This window comes from Crocodylus siamensis, chromosome 2 (genome assembly GCF_052110815.1).
Source record: "Crocodylus siamensis isolate JL-2025a chromosome 2, ASM5211081v1, whole genome shotgun sequence".
In the NCBI taxonomy this organism is placed as follows: domain Eukaryota; kingdom Metazoa; phylum Chordata; order Crocodylia; family Crocodylidae; genus Crocodylus; species Crocodylus siamensis.
In genome coordinates, this window is record NC_143396.1 from 257,366,957 (window position 1) to 257,388,518 (window position 21,562).

At 40.2% G+C, this 21,562-nt stretch overlaps 1 protein-coding gene across 2 annotated transcripts in view; it reads right to left on the reverse strand.

The window, feature by feature from the left end:
* Nucleotides 1-2,296: 2,296 nt before the first annotated feature.
* CEP128 (centrosomal protein 128) overlaps nt 2,297-21,562 on the reverse strand; it is a 382,053-nt gene continuing 362,787 nt past the window's right edge. For both annotated transcript variants that reach the window (XM_090033819.1, XM_090033818.1), the window contains 3 exons: nt 21,231-21,344; nt 15,396-15,504; nt 2,297-5,246 (listed from right to left, as the gene is read on the reverse strand). In XM_090033819.1, coding sequence (XP_089889945.1) covers nt 5,164-5,246; nt 15,396-15,504; nt 21,231-21,344 — 306 coding nt within the window. In that variant the 3' untranslated portion in view covers nt 2,297-5,163. The remainder of the gene's footprint in view (nt 5,247-15,395; nt 15,505-21,230; nt 21,345-21,562) is intronic.

The window sequence follows — 21,562 nt, forward strand, 5'->3', positions numbered from 1 at the left end:
AAGAGGAGAATATAATTTTGTTTATCTAATGCTATCCTTTTCTTTGAAGTTATTTCTAGAAAAACCTAATTTGATATATAACAAAAATCAGCTATGCTGACTAATCAGTGATAGCATTCTGAAAGGCAAGGCATTAAAAAAAAACCGAAGCTATCCTAGTAATTTGACTTGCTGGAAGAAGTGCCATAAAGGGTACTACTAAGCAGGAATATCACAGGATTACCAGGCTGCAGACAACCAAACTTGAAATAGGTAAGTATCTGATGCGAGTAAAGCACTAGAGAGCTAAAAAACAATATACAGTTGAAGCAATACAGTTGAAAATGCTGGAATGCCATAATGAGCATGGCTTTAGGGATAAGGAATAGGCAAGTTGTTGCACTTCCTGAAGATCAACTTGACTATAAGTGCAAGGTAGTGTTTGGACCATTCCATTTAAGGCCAAACTTTTCACATTTGGAAGCTTGCAGTTATTTACTTCAGCCTCTATTTAGACACCTAAGTGTAAATGGCTTGATTTTCAAAGATGCTTGAGGGAAAAAACCCAAAACCAAAACCCCACTCCCCTTTTTGGACACAATTTTTGGGTCTGATCCGAGGTCCCTTGATTCCTGAAAGCACCCACTGTATGGAAGGCATGTAAGATCTGACACTTCATCAGTTTAACTGACTAAGAAGTTTAATAATTGTATGGTACCAAATGCACAAAATGCTTCAATATATAAACAACCCACTTCTTATTTTAGGATCACAGACTTGTCAGGGGAACAGTATTTTTGCCAACACGGAAAAATATTATTTATTGAACCACAAACAGATAATTTCAAATAATGCCATGAATTGGCTTAACTCGGAAGGAAACAAATTATCTTTCTTCCACTCAGGTAATATGATCCTGTATCAGAGCCTGAACACAAGCCAATGTTATATATATCCGGGCTGCAACACTTAGATAGTAAGTTTAGGAAAGAATTTCCTGGTTTTGGACAACGTAGGCATAACCCCTTAAAAGTCCCTTTCATTTTTATGGTTTAATGTTGCTCCTTCTCCCAACTTCCATTTCATCTTCTACCCACCTCTAGCTTTTGGCAGATTTAAAAAAAAAAAAAGGGAAAAAGGACATAAAATCCCTAAACAGAGATATCACATGGCCTAACATATAAATGGTGAACAAATTTAACGACTTTTAAAGTCTGTATTGTTCACCCAGTAAGTTTTTTTGTTCTGTTGTGCATACATATATCAAGCATTTTTGAGAAAATATCCTGATGGTGGAGTTTAGACTGCTTAGACTTAATAGTCAAAAAACAACCCCCCCCAGATGTTAAGAATAACTAGCTGTTTTATGTAAACACAGCTTCCTATTTCTGATTTATAAATGAGGAAAAAATAATAGAGGTGCACCAATACATCAGTCTGATATCGGATTGGCACCAATATAAAGAAAATTGACTGTATTGGAAATTACTTTTTTTGCCCAATGTGGCTGATAAATGGCCTGTGCATGTGCACAGCCACAGCACAGCACGTAGACAGCAAGGAGCACAGCCCAGCAGCTTTGAGAGCTGCGTCCAGCTGGTAAGTCTGCTGTGGTGGAAGAGGAGGGGGGAGGGAAGGGGCATGAGGGGTGCAGATTGAGGCCCCTGCAGTGAGGGAGGTAGTAGGGCTAGAGAAGGCACTGCACAGCTGGGGTGGGGCTCAGGATGGAGCCATGCGCAACTCATCCAGAGGGTGCAGGGAGGAGGGTGGCAGCTCCCACTACTGTGCACACCCTGGGAGGGCATGGGGGGCCTGTGCCCCCAGATCAGTATGGGGTAGGGCAGGCTGCTGCTGTGGGCTGAAGCGAGGGCTATGCTAGCCACTTCTTGGTGGGGCCTGGGCTGGGCTTGGGGTGGGGTGGGCAGTGCTAGAAGAGGGGGTTGGGGGGGTATGGTGAATTTTGGGGTGGCTGCAGCCCCCTCCATAGCCCCCCTCCCAGCACCACTGCTGCCTGTCCCGGGGGCAGCCTGGCCCAGCCCCCACCAGGAAGAGCCCGGCGCAGCCCCAGTCCCAGCCCGCCCTTGCCCCATGTGCAGTTCTGGGGGCACACCACACAGTGGCAGGAGCCGCCCCCCCTCCCTGCACCCCCAGATAAGCTGTGGCTCTGTCCCACACCCTACCCCCGCCCCAGCCCCACTCCCTCCCTCACTGTGGGGGGCCTTGATTTGGCCCACACCCTTCCCCTGCCCCATGCCCATTCCCTTTCCCCTCCCCTTCCACAACAACAGACTTACCAGCCTACGCTGCTCTTCAAGCTGCCAGGCTGTTTATAGGAAATTGGATCTGTATTGACTAATATGTCTCCTTAAAAATTGGCTATCGTTATCGACTCAAAAAAAGTTCTATCACTGCACCCCTACGAAATAAAAGCCAAAACAATGAATATCCAGCATTTAGCCCATTCCTTGAGCAATGCAAAGAGATTTTTATTTTTACAAATAGAGCAGTTTTGCTTCTGAACTGAGACTAGATTGCCAGCTTTCAACCTGGCCTGCTTATAAGCAGGCATTTACTATGGAAGATGCTTAGTTTTAGTAAAAGGTTTTGGGCACTCATCTAGCCATTCACGAATATAAAATACGGCGGTTCTCTTTAAACAAATCTCATTACAACATGGTATATTTTAAGAGCATGATTTACTGTTTTCCAAAACATTGTTTAAAATGACCTTCCTGTATTTCTCTTAACCATTATCTGTATGCACCATAAACTCAGGAAGCTGCTGACATTTTATTTTCAGATTTTTCTACATTTCACCAAGCAAACTGGCTGAAATGTTTTAAACACCCAATTTCCAGCTGTGACCTGATCTAATTAAAAAAATAAATTACAAACGCTGGATGCATTTACAGTTGGCTTAGTTTACAGCAATGGTAGACTGATTTAAAACTGTAATTCATGATGTCCAAGCTCTTTCCTATTCCATGACAGAAACAAGTTTTCATTAACCTTGTTTTCACTGGTGGAGAGGGTTATTTGTGCAGATTTTTATTCTGGCCCTGACACAGTCATTCCGAGTAGAAGAGATGGATGCCCCTGCTATGCTTTTCTGACCTTCAGAAGTAGCAGATGGGCCAGCAGTCTGTAAAAGGCTTGTGCCAGCACTAGTACAGCCTACAGTGTGCACATCTAGAAGTCAAAGAAAACATCTTCAAGCCAGACAGGTTAATTTCTTATGAGACACAAGAGAAATAGCAAATGGCTATTTTCATATAATCAAGTTACTGCATGTGCATATAATATTAATACGAAGTGAAGCAATTCCAGTATTTCTTCTCATCCCTTTTTCAGCAAAGCCTATGATTTTGATGCCTTCAGCATTAATCTGTACTTGAGACAAGCTGTGGAAGGGACTTCCTCCAATAGAATCACTATCTTGGCTGTGTGTCCAGAATCCTTTTGAAGGAAACTTTTAGAAAGCACCATCTGTTCCTTAGTTGGCACATAGTGACATGGGAATGATGACTGAAAGTTTCATGTCTATTGACAGTGCTAGTAAGACTCACAGTCTTTCAAAGAAAGAATGGGCTCACTACACAAAGAAAAAGCTGACACAACAGACCCATAATGATGTAGTTCATAGCTCTATGATATTTCCTAATGCATTTGGCCAAAATATTGGCTTTTTAAGGCACTTTAATGTTCCAGGTTGAGTCACCACTAAAGACAGGTGAACTGAGCCAGGACTTATGCAAATATTGAAGTTTCTTGAGACAGTGGAAAAAGAAGCTAAAGAGCAGTTTGTCTTGGATGTTTCTAAGGAAGCATATCTAATTTGATTAAACGGGTCCTCAGCAAACATAACAACACATAGTAATAAGTATTTTCAGTAGCACTTTAACATTTAAGTGATAGTTCTATATAATAAAAATGGTAACTGATTATATGAAATCACTTTTAAAAATGAACAGCTTTTCCTGTTCATACAGCACCAATGTATATGAAAGGTTTTCAAAGTGCTTAATAAAGATGGGTATTTTTAGGTCATGTTGCAGAGTAGGAAACTGAGGACATGGACAGACAGACAACTGTGTTGCTTTGAGAGGAGGGACTTATTGCTTGTGAGATTATATCAGATAAGCCATGTTTCATCTCTCCATTCCTACCCCACAGTAACTGAAGCTAAGCCAGAGTAAATTAACCCACTTGCTTTCAAGGGTAAACTGCATGGCTTAATTTCCATTTATGTGGGATAGGAATGGATGGATGAAACCATTAAAAGGATTCAGCTGGGCGAATTTAAGCATCTTCTCTCTTTACTTTTAAAATGATATAATTGTTTAGTTTGTCCACACCTTGAAGCATAAAGAGACTGAGTGACCTTCAAAAGGCCATGCAGTAAGTGGCAATGCTGGGAATAGAACCAGTGTCTGCTGAACCTCATTCACAATGACTTATTGCTATATTATATTGTAAGATATTATATATTATGGAATTAAGCATGACATTAAACAGCTAATAGTAGAGAAAGACTGAACCTGATAGCATTATCTGAATTCCTTCCAGCTTCAGAGAAATTTCATTCTATTTAGCCTTAATTGCTTCACAGCAATGACCTGTTCCATAGTTTTTATAAACTGGAATACCCAAAACCATGTAAACATGTCTTTATAACATGATATAAATCAAATATTAGGACTAATACACTTTCTGTTCATCATATCTTCATTATTAAATATTATCTATATTTAAGTGTCATCCAAATTTCCTTACCTGTTCTGTACACACTATGTTCTGAGCAAAAATTTATGTACTGGTTCTTAGGTTGGAATTATCAGAAGACATATAACCAGTGTGTAACAGTGCAACCAGGGGAACCATATAAACAAATACAAAGGGAACATACCCTTGTGCCACAAAACCTTTTGGCAGACATGGTACATACCATATCATCATGTTTAAACAGTTTCATGCCTGAGAAACAAATGTCATGCACCTTCAGTCAATATTTGGCAACTGCTGGTTTACTGAAGCTCCATCACCCCCCAAAGTGCAGCTGTGTCTGACTCCAGCCAAAATTGCTACTGTTTTAAAACAATGGTGTAAAACTGAATTTCCCACAAAGAAAGCTGCTGTACTTCTGCACACTTGTTAGCTGCTTTAGTGCTTCTCTTGTTCCACTTGTTACTTCATTCCATTGACAGTTACATTAATGGAATCTTCCTTGGTTGTACTCAGATCAAAGGGAACCATTCTTTTTATTAATGCTACAAAAGAAAGGAGAGAGTGACATGAGGAGACAGATCAACCATCTGCAAAACAATCCAGAAATGTTGATGACTGACCATGAATATATTGTACTCATGTTTAAGGGTTACTGTAGCAGTGATAGTCTGGGACACGACCAGGAGGCAAGGGGCTTTCTTGTGATCTTTTATGGGTCCAACTCTATAATTGGGGGAAACATTGAACAAGTTTTCAGGCAGAAAGTGGCCTCTTCAGCAGTGCCTAGACATTAAGAAAAGTGTTTTGTGCCTGAAAGCTTGTATAGTATCTCTCCCAATTATACAATTGGTCCAATAAAAGATATCACAAAAACACTTCTCTTATCAATATATATTTTTTTTAGATATAATGTATATTCATGTGACCAGTAACAGAATTCCTAGCATCTAAAAAAATAGGTTATTGATACTAAAGTTCATATCTTTCCTCTCTAAAAATCTTTCTTGTACTGACTTCACAGACATGGAAAGTAATTGATTATTATTTTATTTATAACATTTTTTACATATTGGAAGACTATGACCCCTTTCAAGCTCCTTTTTTACTAGAAATAAAAACACATTCTTTCAAGCTTTCCTCACAAATCATGTTTCCAAAAAACCCTTTTCATTCTTGTTGCTTTCCTCTCAACTCTCGTCAGTTTCCATCTTTCTTAAGGTATAATGGTCAAAACTGGGTACAGTTTGAGAGCTGTTAGCGACACTGATTATCTTTACTGTATCTCTTTGCACAATGCTTTGTACAATGATTCTCTAATGTCCACTTGAGCTCCCTAAGTACTACTGCTATAGAAATTAAACAGCATTTGCTTTCTACCAGTTAGGGTCAGGAATAAAAAAATTACCGTGAAGCACATTTATTAAGGAATACAGATTCTTCTGAAGATTAACACAGATCAGAGATATCAAACTCACCTGGGGCCCATGAACTGCATGTTTAATACCTCTGCAGAAGATGAATCATGTATCTGCTCTAGCATGGAAGTTCCTAAGTGTACAGGACTGGACAAGATAAGAGGAAGCATATTCTATATAAACTTAGAAATCATATTCAGAATTTCTGCCCTTTATTCCATTTACTTTTTTTTAAGTAATTAATGCTTATTTTCTCAACTCTTTCAGATCTTTAATCTCCAGCAACCCTAAGAGTCATATTTCACTCTATAGGTCCCTACAGCATGTGGCTCCTCCTATGATACCATTCATTTAATGCATGATATTCTCACAAGTTAGCCACTCTAGAAGGTTTGAAGAGCTTTGAATGAGCCATAGAGAAAGCCAGCTTTCTGAGGATGGAAGATGGGGATGTCACATTGAAAAAGACAAACGTTCAGGTCTACTTTTTTTATTTGGTATTCAGACCATCCCTAGACTTCGATGACATAAGAATGATGTACATCAGTAAAGATATAGAGTGAGACACGACTGCAAAACCAGTTACATGAGGTCAGAAAGACAAATGGCTAATTTCTTTCCTCAAGAAGAAAGGCACAGAATACAGATGCCTATCAACAATATAGAGCCTAGAAGCCATACGCCTTCTGGGAAAAATTCCAGGTCAATACCATAGAATGATAAATAGTGTAAACAGATGAATAGGTATCAATTCATAAAATGAATGCAAAGTATCTGCATTTCTTAAGAGTTTTGTAATGTAAGACTAGAAAAATGCACAGTAGCCATGAAAGAAAGCAAGCAATTCCTTAGATAACAACCAGCAGCTGACTTTTTTAGACTAATCTTTCTTCAGTTGCATCTGAAAATCATATAGACTGTAAACTATGTATCTAATGAGTACCTTCTTGACTAAATTACGCTCTCAGTTAAACCTCTTCCTTTCTAAGAACATGGGTATAGTAAGAAAAACTAGTTCCCACAGTACCTTTTAAAATAGCCTGTTATGGAAAAGATATCATAATCATACAAACTATAACTGAAATTTGAAGACCAAACAAGGCAGATACACAAAGCAAAAGACTAATTACTATTCCTTTCAATCGCCTGATGTACTTGGCAACTAAATATATCTAAGAATGCAGATTCTGGTTCTTTTTTGGTTTTTATGATTTATTCTTCTTTCCCAATATTATATGGATATGGATGCTGTCTCAGGATAATCCTAATTCAAATTCATATACCTCCCTGAAGTGTTCTCTCCAAGTCAACACTGATCCATGGCGGAAGACCAACACTGGGAAGCTTGTGGTGCTAGTGCTTATGGTGTTTTGGTTTTGCAGAAGACCTTGATTCCCAGGGCTGTTAATATGGATTCTTTCATGATCATGTGGGGTAGGGAGCAGGGGTGTGGAGAATGAAATTCTGATGACTAGCATTTAGCTACTGGGAGCGATTAAGGAGAAAAAAATATACTATAGTCTCTCAAAAGTGAAGTCTAATCTTCTGTGCCTGACCAAACAAGGAGATAAATTAGCCACAGGCAATGTGAGGTGACACCCATTGTCAGTTTCATTAAATGTTTGGGAAGCCTGGGAGAAGGAAACCTCGAATCAGATTTCACTGTCAAAGTTTCAAATTAGAACTGATAATATCACTTCTTGAAATTAAAAGTTCATGGAATTTGTGCTATGGAGGTGAACAAAGTAGCTGATTTACTCTCTATTACTCGCTGGCAATTACCAGAAGAGATTCTTGTGCGAACTTCTGTCAGAATATTTCACTGTCCTTAAAAAATATTGAAATGACTTTGGGCATACAGTTCCTGGTCTGGTGGAGGTGAGTTTTGCTACAGGTGAAAGACCAAATCTGGAGGAAGTTTATTGACTAGCCAAAGATAAAGAATTTATAACAGCAGTTGCTTTTAAGAGGGAGAGGAGCCAGCAAAAGCTAGGGAAAAAACCCTAAAAATAACAATAAAATTCTGCATTCCTTCAGAATGAAATGGAATAAGGAGGACAGACCAAAATCTCCACTGCCTTACACCACAGTCTTAGAAAACAGGACTAAAAGGCTTTTGCAGAATTTAAAGAGAAATTAAAACACTGGAAATACTTTTGTGTCTACGTTTTCCATTAAAAATGAATACAGTGAGAAAAACAGCGTCAGGGCCATGACTAGGACATCGGCAGCCAGGGCTTGATCCTAGGGGACCATAGCCCAGGGGATCAGGAAGAAGAAATGCTAGAGAAGAAAGAGTCCAGGCTAAAGCCAGGAGCAGAAGACTGATATCTCTGTGGGTCCAGGACATAGGTGGCCACCCTCAGCAGAACCAAAGACGAAGGGGTGGGCAAGAACAGGGGGCAGGAATTTGAATCAATGTCATTTGCAAAGGGGTCTGGAGCAGGGAGCTATTGCCAAAAAGGATGAGGACATGGGCCACTGCTTAACTAAACTACAAGTCAGGAGCTCACTGACTGAAAACAGTGGTGTGGAGCACAAGGGGTCAAAGAGCCAGCAAGGCAATCTAGAGCAGGAGTTGTCTTGGTTGGAGTCTGGAGTAAGGGACAGCTGGGCAGGAACTAGGATGCAACAGGAAACCAGGAACCAAGAAGCAGACCCAAGGACACTAGGAACAAATAGGCAGGACTGAGGAAATCATTTATAGGAAATCAGAAGCCCAAGGTTAGACAAAGAGGTAACTGTCTTGCTGAGTAGCCTGCTGGGCACTGGAAGGGCTGCTGCTTAAACTCCTAGTTTGGCCACAGTAGCCAGCCCAGTTCAGGTAACCATGACCAGTAATAGCAATTTAGCTAGCCTGATGCCCAGACTCTTGACAAATGGGCACAGATTTGGATTTTTAAAGGGAGTATTTTATCATCTGGCAACAATAAAAACATTTTTCCATATAATTTGAAATGCTCAAAAGCAAGGATTTGCTTAACTTGTCTTGGGAAAAATATCTGCCTAAAATTCTAAAATACCAAGATAAACTCAATTGGCAACTAGCCCTCAGCCGTGATTACATCCTAAGAAAGGATTCTTTCCCATATGTGTACTGTGTAGGTATTCCTGGTGATCAAAACAAGATCATTTCTCTCATTAAGCAGTTGCTCTTCATTTTTTATTTGGAAAGCTTGAAGCTGGAAAAATATATTTTTCCAATTAGCTCTGGAAAATGAATTCTGCTGTTCATTCATACAACAGGTATATCTTAGAGAGCAGCAGTTCAAACTTCCCCCCCTCCATCTCCAAATGGTGGGAAAAAAAAATCGCCTTCCATTACACCGACCTTTTGACATGAAAACCTCTTCACTAGCACCTGAATTCTAAAAGGCACCAAAAAGGCACTGATGCATGCATTACCTCACCTAAAAATAGGTTTGTGCACCCATAAGGGGAATATATTTTGGTCCGTACACTCTGGAGTCACTTAAGTGCATCTTAACCGACAGCTAGCACATTATGCAGGAGGAGAGAGGCTAAAAGGAAGTACAGAAGAGGGATATATACTTGGAATCCTGCCCCTCTCCTGAAGTTTGGTGATGCTTATGCTATTCCCTGAAGCCCTGAATTGGCCTTACAGTTAACATGGGATTCATAATTTAAAGCATGAGGGAACCTGACATAGTAGCCCAGTGAAAAAGGCACTGCACTGAAAAGGTGGGTTTGGGTCCTTTTATTTATGTATATGCAATGCCTAGAGCTACAGTCACATTCCCCCTTGTTTGCTCTCCTTCTAACTCCATGACTCTTGCACTCAATTTCAACAGAAGGACTGGAAGATGATCCAGACTGTCTGGCACAGCCCAGCCTAGCTTAACCAAGTGTGTCAATTGGGCAACTCTTCTGGGAAGTGAGAGAGATGAGTTCAAACCCCCTTAAGCTAAGGAGAGGAGCACTTCAGTCTCCCACTTCTTGAGCAAGTGCCCAAACTAGGAGGCTATTGGACAAACAGGTGGGGATCTCTCCTCCTGTTAGGCATGTCTGAGTAGCTAAAAGATTTGCTGACACCCAAACAGCATTAGGCAAATTTCAGGTACTAATACATGCATCCCACTCAAAATGGCAGATATACCAAGTATAAATAAAAGCTTTTAAAATGCTTAGAACTATTTTGACTAGGATACACTTGATGTTCACTAAAAAACTTAGGACTTTACAATCACATAAGCACTAAAATGGGACTTTGCTGTTAAAAGTGAATAGGTTGCTGGGTGTAGACAAAAAGCTAAAGCACTCAAATTTTAAAGTGTTTATGTATGATCTGTTCTGTTTTACCTGTTTATTAGGGGGTGTGCAAACTGGGCCATATTCAATTTGGATTCGGTCTGATTCGTGGGACAGCGATTCGGTTCGCTGATTTGGATCACTGCCCCGATTTGATTCGGCCGAATCCGAATCTGAAGATTCGATTCTGATTCGGAGAATGAGTGATTCAGCCATAGACACAGCTTTATATATTTTTTCTATATACCTCGAGGTACCAGGTGCAGCTTGTGAACGCTGAGATGGTGGGGCAGATGGAGTGTCCCACAGGAGCATGGGGAGGCCCTCTGCGTGCTTGGCGGTGGACCTGGAAGTGGACTGGAAGTATGGGAATCGGCCGCAGGGGGACCCCAGCTGCCCCCCCAGACACAGGAGGCAGCAGTTATTGAGCTGGGGTGCAGCGAGGGGGGGGGGGTCCCCTGTGTGCCCCGCACTCCCATGGGATGCTTCATCTGCCCACCATCTCAGCGTTCATGAGCTGTCTGGTACCCTGAGGTATGTAGAAAAAAATATAAAGCTGTGTCTATGGCCAAATCATCAAATCCCTCTGAATCTAATTGGAGGTTTCTGATTTGATTCGGAGAGATTTATGATTCAATTCAGATTCGGGGATTCGGCTGCCAAATTGGGCTGAATCTCCTCTGAACCTAATCAGTGACTGAAGCTTTGCACAGACCTACTGTTTATTCTATTCTAAGTGGAAGTTAAATCATTTTAACTTTAAATCAGTTTCATTTAGGTTTAAAGTTACAGGCCACTAGTACACAGGAGGAAGGTTTAGTTCCCTTAAATTGAAACATGCACTTTTAATTATGATGATTACAAACCCACCATTTCAATTTAGGGGCTTCTATCACTGTTACTGAGAGGGGCCTGTTCCTTTTTTTTTTCTGGCAGAGCCTGCCCATGGGCAGGGGTTGAGCTGTCAGTGGGCCCAGAGCTGCAAGGGGCCCTGGTCCTTCCCTCCATAGCAGCAGCAGCCCCCCGGGCCATCCAGGCGGGCTGCTATTGGGCTGGGTGCTGGCTCTGAGCTGGAGCAGCACCCAGCCTACTATCAACCCACCCAGGTGGCCTCAAGGGATGTCGCCACCACAGAGGGAAGAACTGGGCCCCCCTGCAGCTCAGATGCTGCTGGCAGCTCACGCCTCAGCCGTGGCCAGGCTCTTCTGGGAAAGGAAAAAAACACACTGCTTGTTTTCCCTTCCCTACCGGAGTTTCCAGGACCCTGTGCACTGTCTCCACCACCTTCCAGCCACCTGGGACCACCTATGAATGGGCTAGTTTGCTCCTGGGCCAGAGTGGGAAAATAGCAGGAGGGTGGCTAGGTGTGTGGCAGCTGGAGAAGGCAGTAGGTGCATGGGGCGCTGGAAGTCCACCAAGCCCCATTTTCCCCAAGCTTCCAGTACACTGTGTACCATCCCTGCCACCTTCTCCAGCTGCCAGTATACCCAGCTGTCCTCCTGCCACTGCCCTCTGCTGTCCCAGGGACAAGCTGGGTGTGCTAGTGGCTGAAGGAGGTGGGAATGGTGCATGGGGAGCTGGAAGCCAAGGTGGGCTCGGGGATGGGTGCATCACTGCAATTTGTTAGGTAATAGATCAGGATGTGTTTTCATTTGCTATGTAACAAAGTAATTACATTGCAATATGCTTCAGCATGTATACAGTGTGATGAAATTAAATTGCAATACACTGCTGCATGTGTAATGTGTGAGGCAATTAAACTGCCGTAAAAGGGTAACTGAACAGCTAAAAAGAGCAATTTAATCAAGTGTACAAGTGGCCACAGTGGCTTAGGTGCCTTATCCAGCTACAGCAGTGGATAGATGAAACAGTTCCATTGGTCCAACTGATATATGTTGCTGAGCTGCAAGCTCCCCTTTTCTTTTAAAATGCTGCAATGTTACAGATGTCCACAGCCTTTATCCTACTACCTGTTCCCAAAGCCTGACAGCCCACTGCTTACTTACATTCTTGAAATTCATGAATGCTACCAAAATGTTAGTTGCTAATACTGTTTTCTTCTATTATCTGGGGGCAAAACTTGTTTAATTAACATAGGAGTAATAATACATATACTCCTCATCTTCAAAGGCAACAATATTACCCATGATATAAGTGACTAGACTAGACTCCTGTTACATTTAGGTCTCTGGTATTGTTATATATAAAGAGTTTAATAATATAATGACAAAGATTAATAATATTACCAATTAATCTAACAACTTTAAACCAACAGTGCTGTATGATTTATATGTGAGGCTAATCCATAATACTCTCAATGTACACATTCATTTATAGTATGTGATGAGTTACTTTACTTTGTGTATCAATAATGCCCTTTGCAACACAAAATAAGTTTGCTATTGCTCCTCTTTGTCCATAACTGATCAGGTATATGTAAATACAATATACTTCTCAAATCTTATTATTTACTTAACTCCCTCATCTGGCAATCAGAGCATAACATCACTGCCTTTACAAATGCCTTTCAAACATATACAAAAAAAGCTTCAGTTTCTTGCTTTAGCTCTCAAAGGTAAAATATATAATCAACTAGAAACTAGATAGAAAATGTACAACTGTGCAAGTACAGCTCTCCACAAAAATGTCAGTCTGACTCTGGAACTATCATTTTGGGTCCAAATCTTGGGGGTTTTTAAATGCTGTTCCATGATATACTGAAGTCCACACATGCATTCTGTTAATGGCCTTGGATTATAAACATTTTTTCTATTAATCTCTTTAAAAAGCATTTCAGTTCACTTTTAACTCTAAGCCAGGTTGTTTTAATTAAACAATTGGGGATGCCTATCTTTAAAAGAAAATTCAGATCTTTCTCTGATTTAGATCCAGAAGTCTAAATACCAGGCATAACCTGAATATATAAAAACCCGTGTTCGCACAAATAAAGGAATATTTTCTGAAGTTTAGGCCAGCTTCTGACTGCGTGAATATGTGCAAAGAAATACAAAAATAGGTATGGATTAGCTTATGCTGAATCACAATTCCGAATCTGTGAATTTTACCTACCATTTACTCATTTTTGATTGCACCCCTTGTGAGGGGCTACTGTCTTGTGGTTAAAAGAGTAGGCGGGGGGAGTCTTAAATTCTATTTCTAGATTCCCACTGACTAACATGTGGACTCAAGTGAGTCATTTACCCTCTCTGTGATTCAGCTTACTAATGGATGTAAATAATAATTACCTACTTCATAATGGTGTTGTGAGGCTAAATTGATTAATGCTTGTAAAGTACTGTAAGATCCTTGAATAAAAGATACTAGCAAAGTGTTATTTTGCAGCCTTTCTAATGATATTTTTTTACTTGTATTATTTTAGGAAAAAGTGATCTGTAATATCAGAAATTATCATTAGATGATGAAAAAGTGACTAAGCAGAATCTTACTTTTATCATTTAAACATTGTTTTAAAGCAGTGGAGACTATTTTGGCAGGCGTGCCACAAATCAGCTTCATACCTTCAATTCCCTTCCTTTACCTGATGTGCTGCTCTGTTTTCTATTGCCTACCTTGTACTCCCCTGCCTGATCTGCTGCCCTGCTTTCTGCCCTATCTGCCTCTGTGCTGCCTGCCTCCTCCATAATCTGCCATGTGTCACATGCATAGACTGCTGTGCCAGTTGTGGCGCTTGTGCTGGAGGTTGGCTACCCATTTTAAAGCATTCAGAAAGTCAAAGATAGATGCAAGAATAGCTGACAGAATAAAGAAGTAAATTAGATATTCTATGCCTAAAACCAGCAGAGAGGAAATTTCTCTTATTTGCACTGTGCCATAGGAAAAGGAAGAGAAAGCAAGAAAAAACTGGCTGAGATGGCAACTAAAAGGCAGTGAATGAAACCAGATCAAGGCTCCCATTTCAGGGTCCCTGTCTGAATGTGGGAGTTTCCTTGTGCTGTACAGATACAACTACTCAACTGTACAGGTGCAGTAGACCTAGGTAGACTGAACTGGTAGATTTTCTCTAGACTGATAGTATTGTGGTTTAGTTTTGATCATCACTTTTCATGCCTGACATTACCATGCATTGAGCAATTCATATTTGGTCTGAAGTGCTCTGAACAATGACAATTCTATGCAGTTACTGATTATTACATTCTAGGATCGGGTTCAGCCTGAAGTTTTGCTACACTCTTTACCAAACAACAGACACAGATGTCATCTAGCTCCCTACATAGATAGCCATCTTTTATATTCTGGGACATGCCAATCTGCCAATATTTAACAAACATTTTTAACCAGAATATTGCATTTATAGTAGTCTGCAAGGAGCCTTTTACTGTAACCAGTTTAAAGGAAGGAGGAAAGACTGGACAATATTCATGAACTTTTCCATGTAACCAAAACTGTTTCACTGAACCATAATTGCTGAACTGGGTAAAAATAAGGGGTCAAAGGTACAACTAGCACTGAACCATTGCATTTTGTTTCACAAAAGTACACAGAGTACACATTATTGAGTGTGTAGTCAGTATGCAGCTTGCATACATTGACATTGTGGGGATGAAAGGGGTGATCTCATTCCTGAGAAATGTTTTCTGAAAATATATGATACATGGTGTAATCTGACCTGTTCCAAAGAGGTGGGGGGCAGAAGGAAATGTTCAGAAGTATTTTGTAACGAGGTTATAGCAGAAGTGAGGCTGATAGCACCCTGAATAGGCCCAACTCTACCAGACACAGTGAAGCTAAGGCTGCCACTGGACAGGATTCAAAATTACATTAGGTTCATTTTCTTTATTCCAGACTTGATTGATAAAAACATTTATTTCCAAATACAAAAATCCCAGTGTGATATAGAAGATGTTAAGTAGGTAAAGAAATACATGTAGTGCCTGAAAGTGAAAACCAGCAGGACTTCTATCATTTCTTTATAATAATATTTATGTAACTTTGCTTTAAAGGAAAAGAATAACTAATTGTGGAGATTTTTTGTTACACAATACTTACAGCTTGAATCTGAAAGTGGTGAGCTGGACATAAAGCTGGTTTTAGGTCTCCAGGTGGACAATAGGGCTGCTGCTTGGATGTCAGAAACATCATCATGTGTTTCCTCCTCCTGTGACAAGGAATGACAAAGTTTTATGTAAAATACCTGCATTATTTAAATTACATATTCCTTTATCCACTGAGATTCAATACAGCTTTAGCTCTGATTACATGCGCACAGTATTTTTTTGTTAAACTTGATAAATCCTGATTTCATCCGCCCAGAATATTATTCTTGCAGTTGCTTTTAAATCTGATTTTAAATTCCTCCTGAATTTCATGTTTTTGTCAATGGTCAAGATCCCTGGAAAGAACCCACCTTGTCTGCCTAGCTTGGGAACTCTGCAGTTTCTTCTTACTGTAACTGGCTATATAAATGTGGAGCACTCCCTTTCCCATTTATATGAGATCCAAGCCCCAAAGGGAAGCTGAAGAACAGAATATGCCCTCATGATACAGCTCCTGAATGAGCGACATCAATTTTCTCCAGCAAAAAATCTTATTGAACAACTCAGTTCCCTTTCTGCCTTTCACAAAGTGAACTCCAAACCTTTACATTTTAAATACAAGTTTGACATATCATCTATAAAACCTGAAACAGGATTTCCATTTTTCTTCCCAATTTGAAAGTATGCAACCCCCCCCAAATATAATATTCTAAGTTATACTGCAAATAGCATTAGGATGTGCACATACAGCAAATGTCTTTGTTGTGCAAAACCATTTGGTCTATATGCTAAAAAAAGGAATAACATTTAAAGAAGGCAATTTAGCCAAAAATATCTGGAGATCTGTATTAGCATCAAAGCAAGTAGTCTTGAATTATAATGCCCTCCAAAACAAGATTAAAAGCCTGGGTTCTTTTCCAAATTACTCAGTTTCTTGAGATGAGAGGAATGATAACACTCAAATGTATTTGTTCATGAAATACTGTACTTTGTTACTAAATTTCTTCACAACAGCCTCAGGGAATTTTCTTAAAAGTATTCTGCAATTTATCATTCTTGCTATTACATTTTGAAAACTAAACAGATAACAAAACAAAATCCAGTATTAATTTAGAGACTAAAATGGGCTTTTGTCCCATCAGTGAACAGGAGTTTACACCTATTAACATCAATAGGAATTACACACATAAATCTTGCGAGTCAATGAGTGACTGGGTACCTAAAATGTACATCCTACAGCAAAAACTTCTAAAAGAAAAACGTCATTTTTTTCTTCTGCACATTAAATTCCAGTCTGTTCTTTCTTGATCCTCATTCCTGCAGAAATGCAGTCTTAGAACAGAACTGCTAAACAAGCCCTAGCTGGTATATATACCTTACCTGCAATCTCAGTATTATGAAAGCTCTTTCCATTGGGAGGCATGACTTCTTCTCTACTGCATTTTTCTCGCATACTTTGTATGTGTACACACACACACATGCGTGCATGTACCCCCGCGTGCATTTAGATTTTATGGTGGTGATCTTGTCTCTTTAAAAAGCTCAGCTCTTTCTATTACAACATCCAACACCAAGAGATTGATTCTTGTTTTTCACTTTTTATTTAATTTAAATTCCCTATATTTTGTTTGATTACTAACGTATTTACTCAAATATAAGACAAATTTCTCCCCAAACAGCATAGGGGGAAAAGCCTCTTATCTTACATTTGCATACAAGGAAACCACATAAAATATTCAGTGCAACCAATCTGAGTAAGACATATGGTAGTGCCTCTTAAGCACAGATCCCCTCAGCAACAAGTCTTTTCAAGTCATGATGATCCACTACATTGTACTCATTTCAACATCCTCTTCATTCCCACAGCTGGGCTGCACCTTTCTTTCCCATTTCCAATTATTCCTGTTTTTCAGCAGCTTTAAATGGAGCCCAAAACAGCTTGCTCAGAATCCTGTTGGCCCCTCTCTGAGATTGCTGCTTATGATTAGTGTGACCCTGCTCTGCATGAAATCAGGTTGGACCAAGCTGCCCTATGCCTCATCTGCATATACTTTTTTTGGAGGATCCCAGGACTCAGGAAAAGAAGACCCAGTTCCAGTCATGAGTGAGGGTTAATTAGCACATGGCTCCTTTGTAGGGGATATCTAGAGTACAAACACATACTGAGTAATGTTGAACTGTGAGGTCCATCAGGACTTGAAATGCTATTGACTCTGGTGGGCCCAGCCCAATGAACTATATGGTGAGTCATGACCCTTTGGCTTTAGACTAGTATGCATAATTTGTACTCTCTCTCAGTAGGTAACAAAGTGCTGCTTGTAAATTGTGTTTATGGAGTACCTGTGCTAAAAGTTGCAGCAGTTTAAAAAAAGGCAAAATACATTACTTATGTATGAATTAAGTCTATGGGTACAAGTCTATGCAAATTACTACAGCTATGTTTATTTCAGTAAGTTTTTTCCATGTGCTCAGGAAGAGCAAAGTCTGACACTAAGGCAAGGGAAGAGGTTGCAGAAGGAAGAAGTTGGAGGAGGTGGGGAAGAGTGCAAAGGAACTACCTGACCCCCACCCCCCGATGTATTTTCCTCTTTATAACAGTGAGAGGCTGATAAATTCAAAACAAACCTTTACTAATTAGGTTGTATACTCAGAAAATTATATCAAATTTATAGATTTTCCATATATGGGAATTATTGGGAAGTTATCTTATAATCAAGACTGTCTTATACCTGAATAAATGTGGTATTTGTTCTAAGCCTTTACTAATTCCTTGTTTTTCCTCTCCAATACCACTCAGTGCCCACCTAATGACAACCCAGTATTGCAGTCCTTGAAAGCACTCTACCCCACTACCAGTGTTTTCTGTTGTGGGAAATCTGACACTTCTACCTGTCCCAATAGCATTCATGGCTGATCCTGGGCTTCCAAGCAATAGGTCTTTCACAGCTTGTAATGAGCCTAAAGTGGACAGATGAAATGATAGATTGCACAAGAGGGATAAGAATAAGGAAAGAAAATAAAAAGCATAAGGAAAGAGGAAAACTGCTCTTGGAAGATCACTCATTTTGCTTTTTTTTTTGTGCTTAAAATCAAGACCCAAAGTGAGACCAGATATTGCATTTCTTGAGATTATTGTAAGAAAGCCAGCTGAAGGAAATGTGTTTTGTGGAAAGGATCGGAGGAGATCATACAGGAGGAGGTGGGCTGAGGCAAAGGGTGTGTGTAAGGAGACGAGAGAGAGAGAGAGAGAGAGAAAGAAAGAGAGAGAGAAAGAAGTTGGTACAAGGCTCCACCTTGGGAGGAAAAACCTGCAGCATCCTTATAAGCTCGGCAGTGCTACGCTGGCTAGCACTACGGAAGAAAGAGACTTGGGGGTCATCATTGACCACAAGATGAATATGAGCCTGCAGTGTGATGCTGCAGCTAGAAGAGCAACCAAAACACTGGCTTGCATCCATAGATGCTTCTCAAGCAAATCACAGGATGTCATTCTCCCCTTGTACTCAGCCTTGGTGAGGCCGCAGCTGGAGTACTGCATCCAGTTTTGGGCTCCACAATTCAAAAAGGATGTGGAGAAGCTTGAGAGAGTCCAGAGGAGAGCCACGCACATGATCAGAGGTCAGGAAAACAGACCTTACGATGACAGGCTGAGAGCCATGGGGCTCTTTAGCCTGGAAAAGCGCAGACTCAGGGGTGATCTGATGGCCACCTATAAGTTTATCGGGGTGACCACAAGGATCTGGGGGAACATTTGTTCACCAGAGCACCCCGAGGGATGACAAGGTCGAATGGTTATAAACTACTGCAAGACCGTTTCAGGCTGGACATAAGGAAGAATTTCTTTACTGTCCAAGCCCCCAAGGTCTGGAACAGCTTGCCAGCGGAGGTGGTTCAAGCACCTACATTGAACACCTTCAAGAGCAAACTGGATGCTTATCTTGCTGGGATCTTATGACCCCAGCTGACTTCCTGCCCTTTGGGCAGGGGGCTGGACTTGATGATCTTCCGAGGTCCCGTCCAGCCCTAACGTCTATGAAATCTATGAAAGGCTACTATGCTCTGTAGAAGATATTTATAAGCAGGCCCTTTCTTGTATCACCTACCAAATACTTGGCTACTATGTATAAAAAAACACTTCATTTTATATATAGTGTGAATTGAAACAGTCAGAAAGCGGCAACTTTGATGTTTCCAAAGAGTATATCTTTCTATCACTCAGCTTTACAGAATAGCTAATGACACATTGTAAAAATAAAATAAAGGAATTAATCAATAGTGTATTCGAAGCAGATGAGAGGGTGAGAAAGGCAAGCAATAAAGAGGGATTTCTGAGACTAAGCCAGGCTGATCACTGAAATCAGATTAGCACCTTCTGTTACTTATTTCTGAACATTCCGTTCTATTTGAAACAGCTGTGACAGCAGACAGGCCTGTATGTCGTGCAAAAAACCAATTAGGCCTTACTAAAGGGAAGCCATTAAATGCTCCCTGTTGTCTAAAGAGAGAGGAAATATTGTTTTGGAATCAGTCTTGTATTGGATTCTTAATATAAAGTTCAGATCAAGCCAGCACAGTAAGCTCCATCAGCTTAGCGTGATATTGTGCTACACCCTCAGCTGATACAGGCCTTCCTTAGTCAGCATTTCAAGCTTTTCCAAAATCCGATAAGTATTGCAATGGTTACTGTTGCATAGGGTAAGAGAAGTAATGGAAGAAGAAAGCTAACTAGCACTTGAACTGAAAGAGAGGCTGCCTTGCATACTCGTTGCTAGTTACTCTCTATGGAAAGGAGAACCTGGATGCTCACTGGCTTTTAAGTATAGCAGCAGAGTATTAGAAGTCATTGGCCGGCTTTGTTCCTATGTTTCTCTTGCAGGGAAAAGAGATCAATGACTCTATGCTTACAAGAGCAGAATAGGCAGACACCATATATCAAGAGCTACCCAAAAATAGAATTAAAAACCAACCCTAAATACAGCTGAAGCATTGAGTAGAAGAACCCGTAAAGTCTTGGCAGCCTGACTAAAGTTTGACCACTTTCTCTTTGATGGTCTGCAGGAATATTGGTAGAAGCTTTTTTATTCGATTTTAGCTTTTCATAGAATCTATTTCCTGTTTCTGTCACACAGGAAATTGTCAGAATCTGATTACAGGAAACTGCTTTTAGCTATGTAACCCAATGCATGACATGATAAATAAGCAGTCTGATGTAAATAGAGAAAATGTATTAGCAAGTACTAAATACATGTGCGGTAACAAGAATTACTGTGCAGTAGTGCCGGCAAATCTTTTAAGTGGTGCTACGGTGCAGTAAACTAATAATACTGCACAGTAGCATGTTAGCACAGTCTGTACTGTGACGTACTACTGTGTAGTATTTTTTGGTTACTACGCAGTTGGCATCTCATGTAGACACACTGACTGAGCATCTTTTGTAAAGCTTCTAGAAGGAAGGGGACCCATCTGGGTTGTAGAAGACCTGGGTTCAGATCCCTACTCCTGATTCAGAGTCTGTACTTGATCACTTTTTTCCTTCTCTTCTTCTACCCATTCTTGTTCCCAGATAACTCCGGGCCTGAGAAACCCTTCTCAGTGAAAGTTTCATTGATCCAAACACACTTCTGTAAAACAATTCAGTTTTAACAAATCCAACAAGACACTATTTTGCCAAAAAATTCTGACTAGGTCAAGTAGGCACAAGTTTCATAGATCAACTTTGATAAATGAAACAGAAACATTGCTTATGTAAGATTTCAGTCAATATGAGCCAATCTTCATAAAAAGCATGCTCATCCTATGGGCTGAATGCAAGTAGGAATAAAACAAAGGAGAGGACAGACATATATACCTTGAAACACTGGATCTTTTTTTTTGAGTCTTCCAGCTGCTGCTGTAGGGATCCCACTATTTCTTTATATCTAGTGTATCTCTCTTCAATCATCTCTCTCTGGCGATACATTTCCTGGAAACACAATGAAAGGATTGAATATTTTTGCAAAGTGAAAAACAGCTAATGAAATAAACTTATTTTGCTACTATAAATGAAAATATCACTAATAGATTTTCAGAAGAGTAAATACTAGCTTTTGGAGCTAGAAATACATGGAACATGCTGTCTTGCTGCTGATCAAGGAGAGCAGCTCAGTACAGAATACTCACGTTAAGAACAGTCTTCCTCCT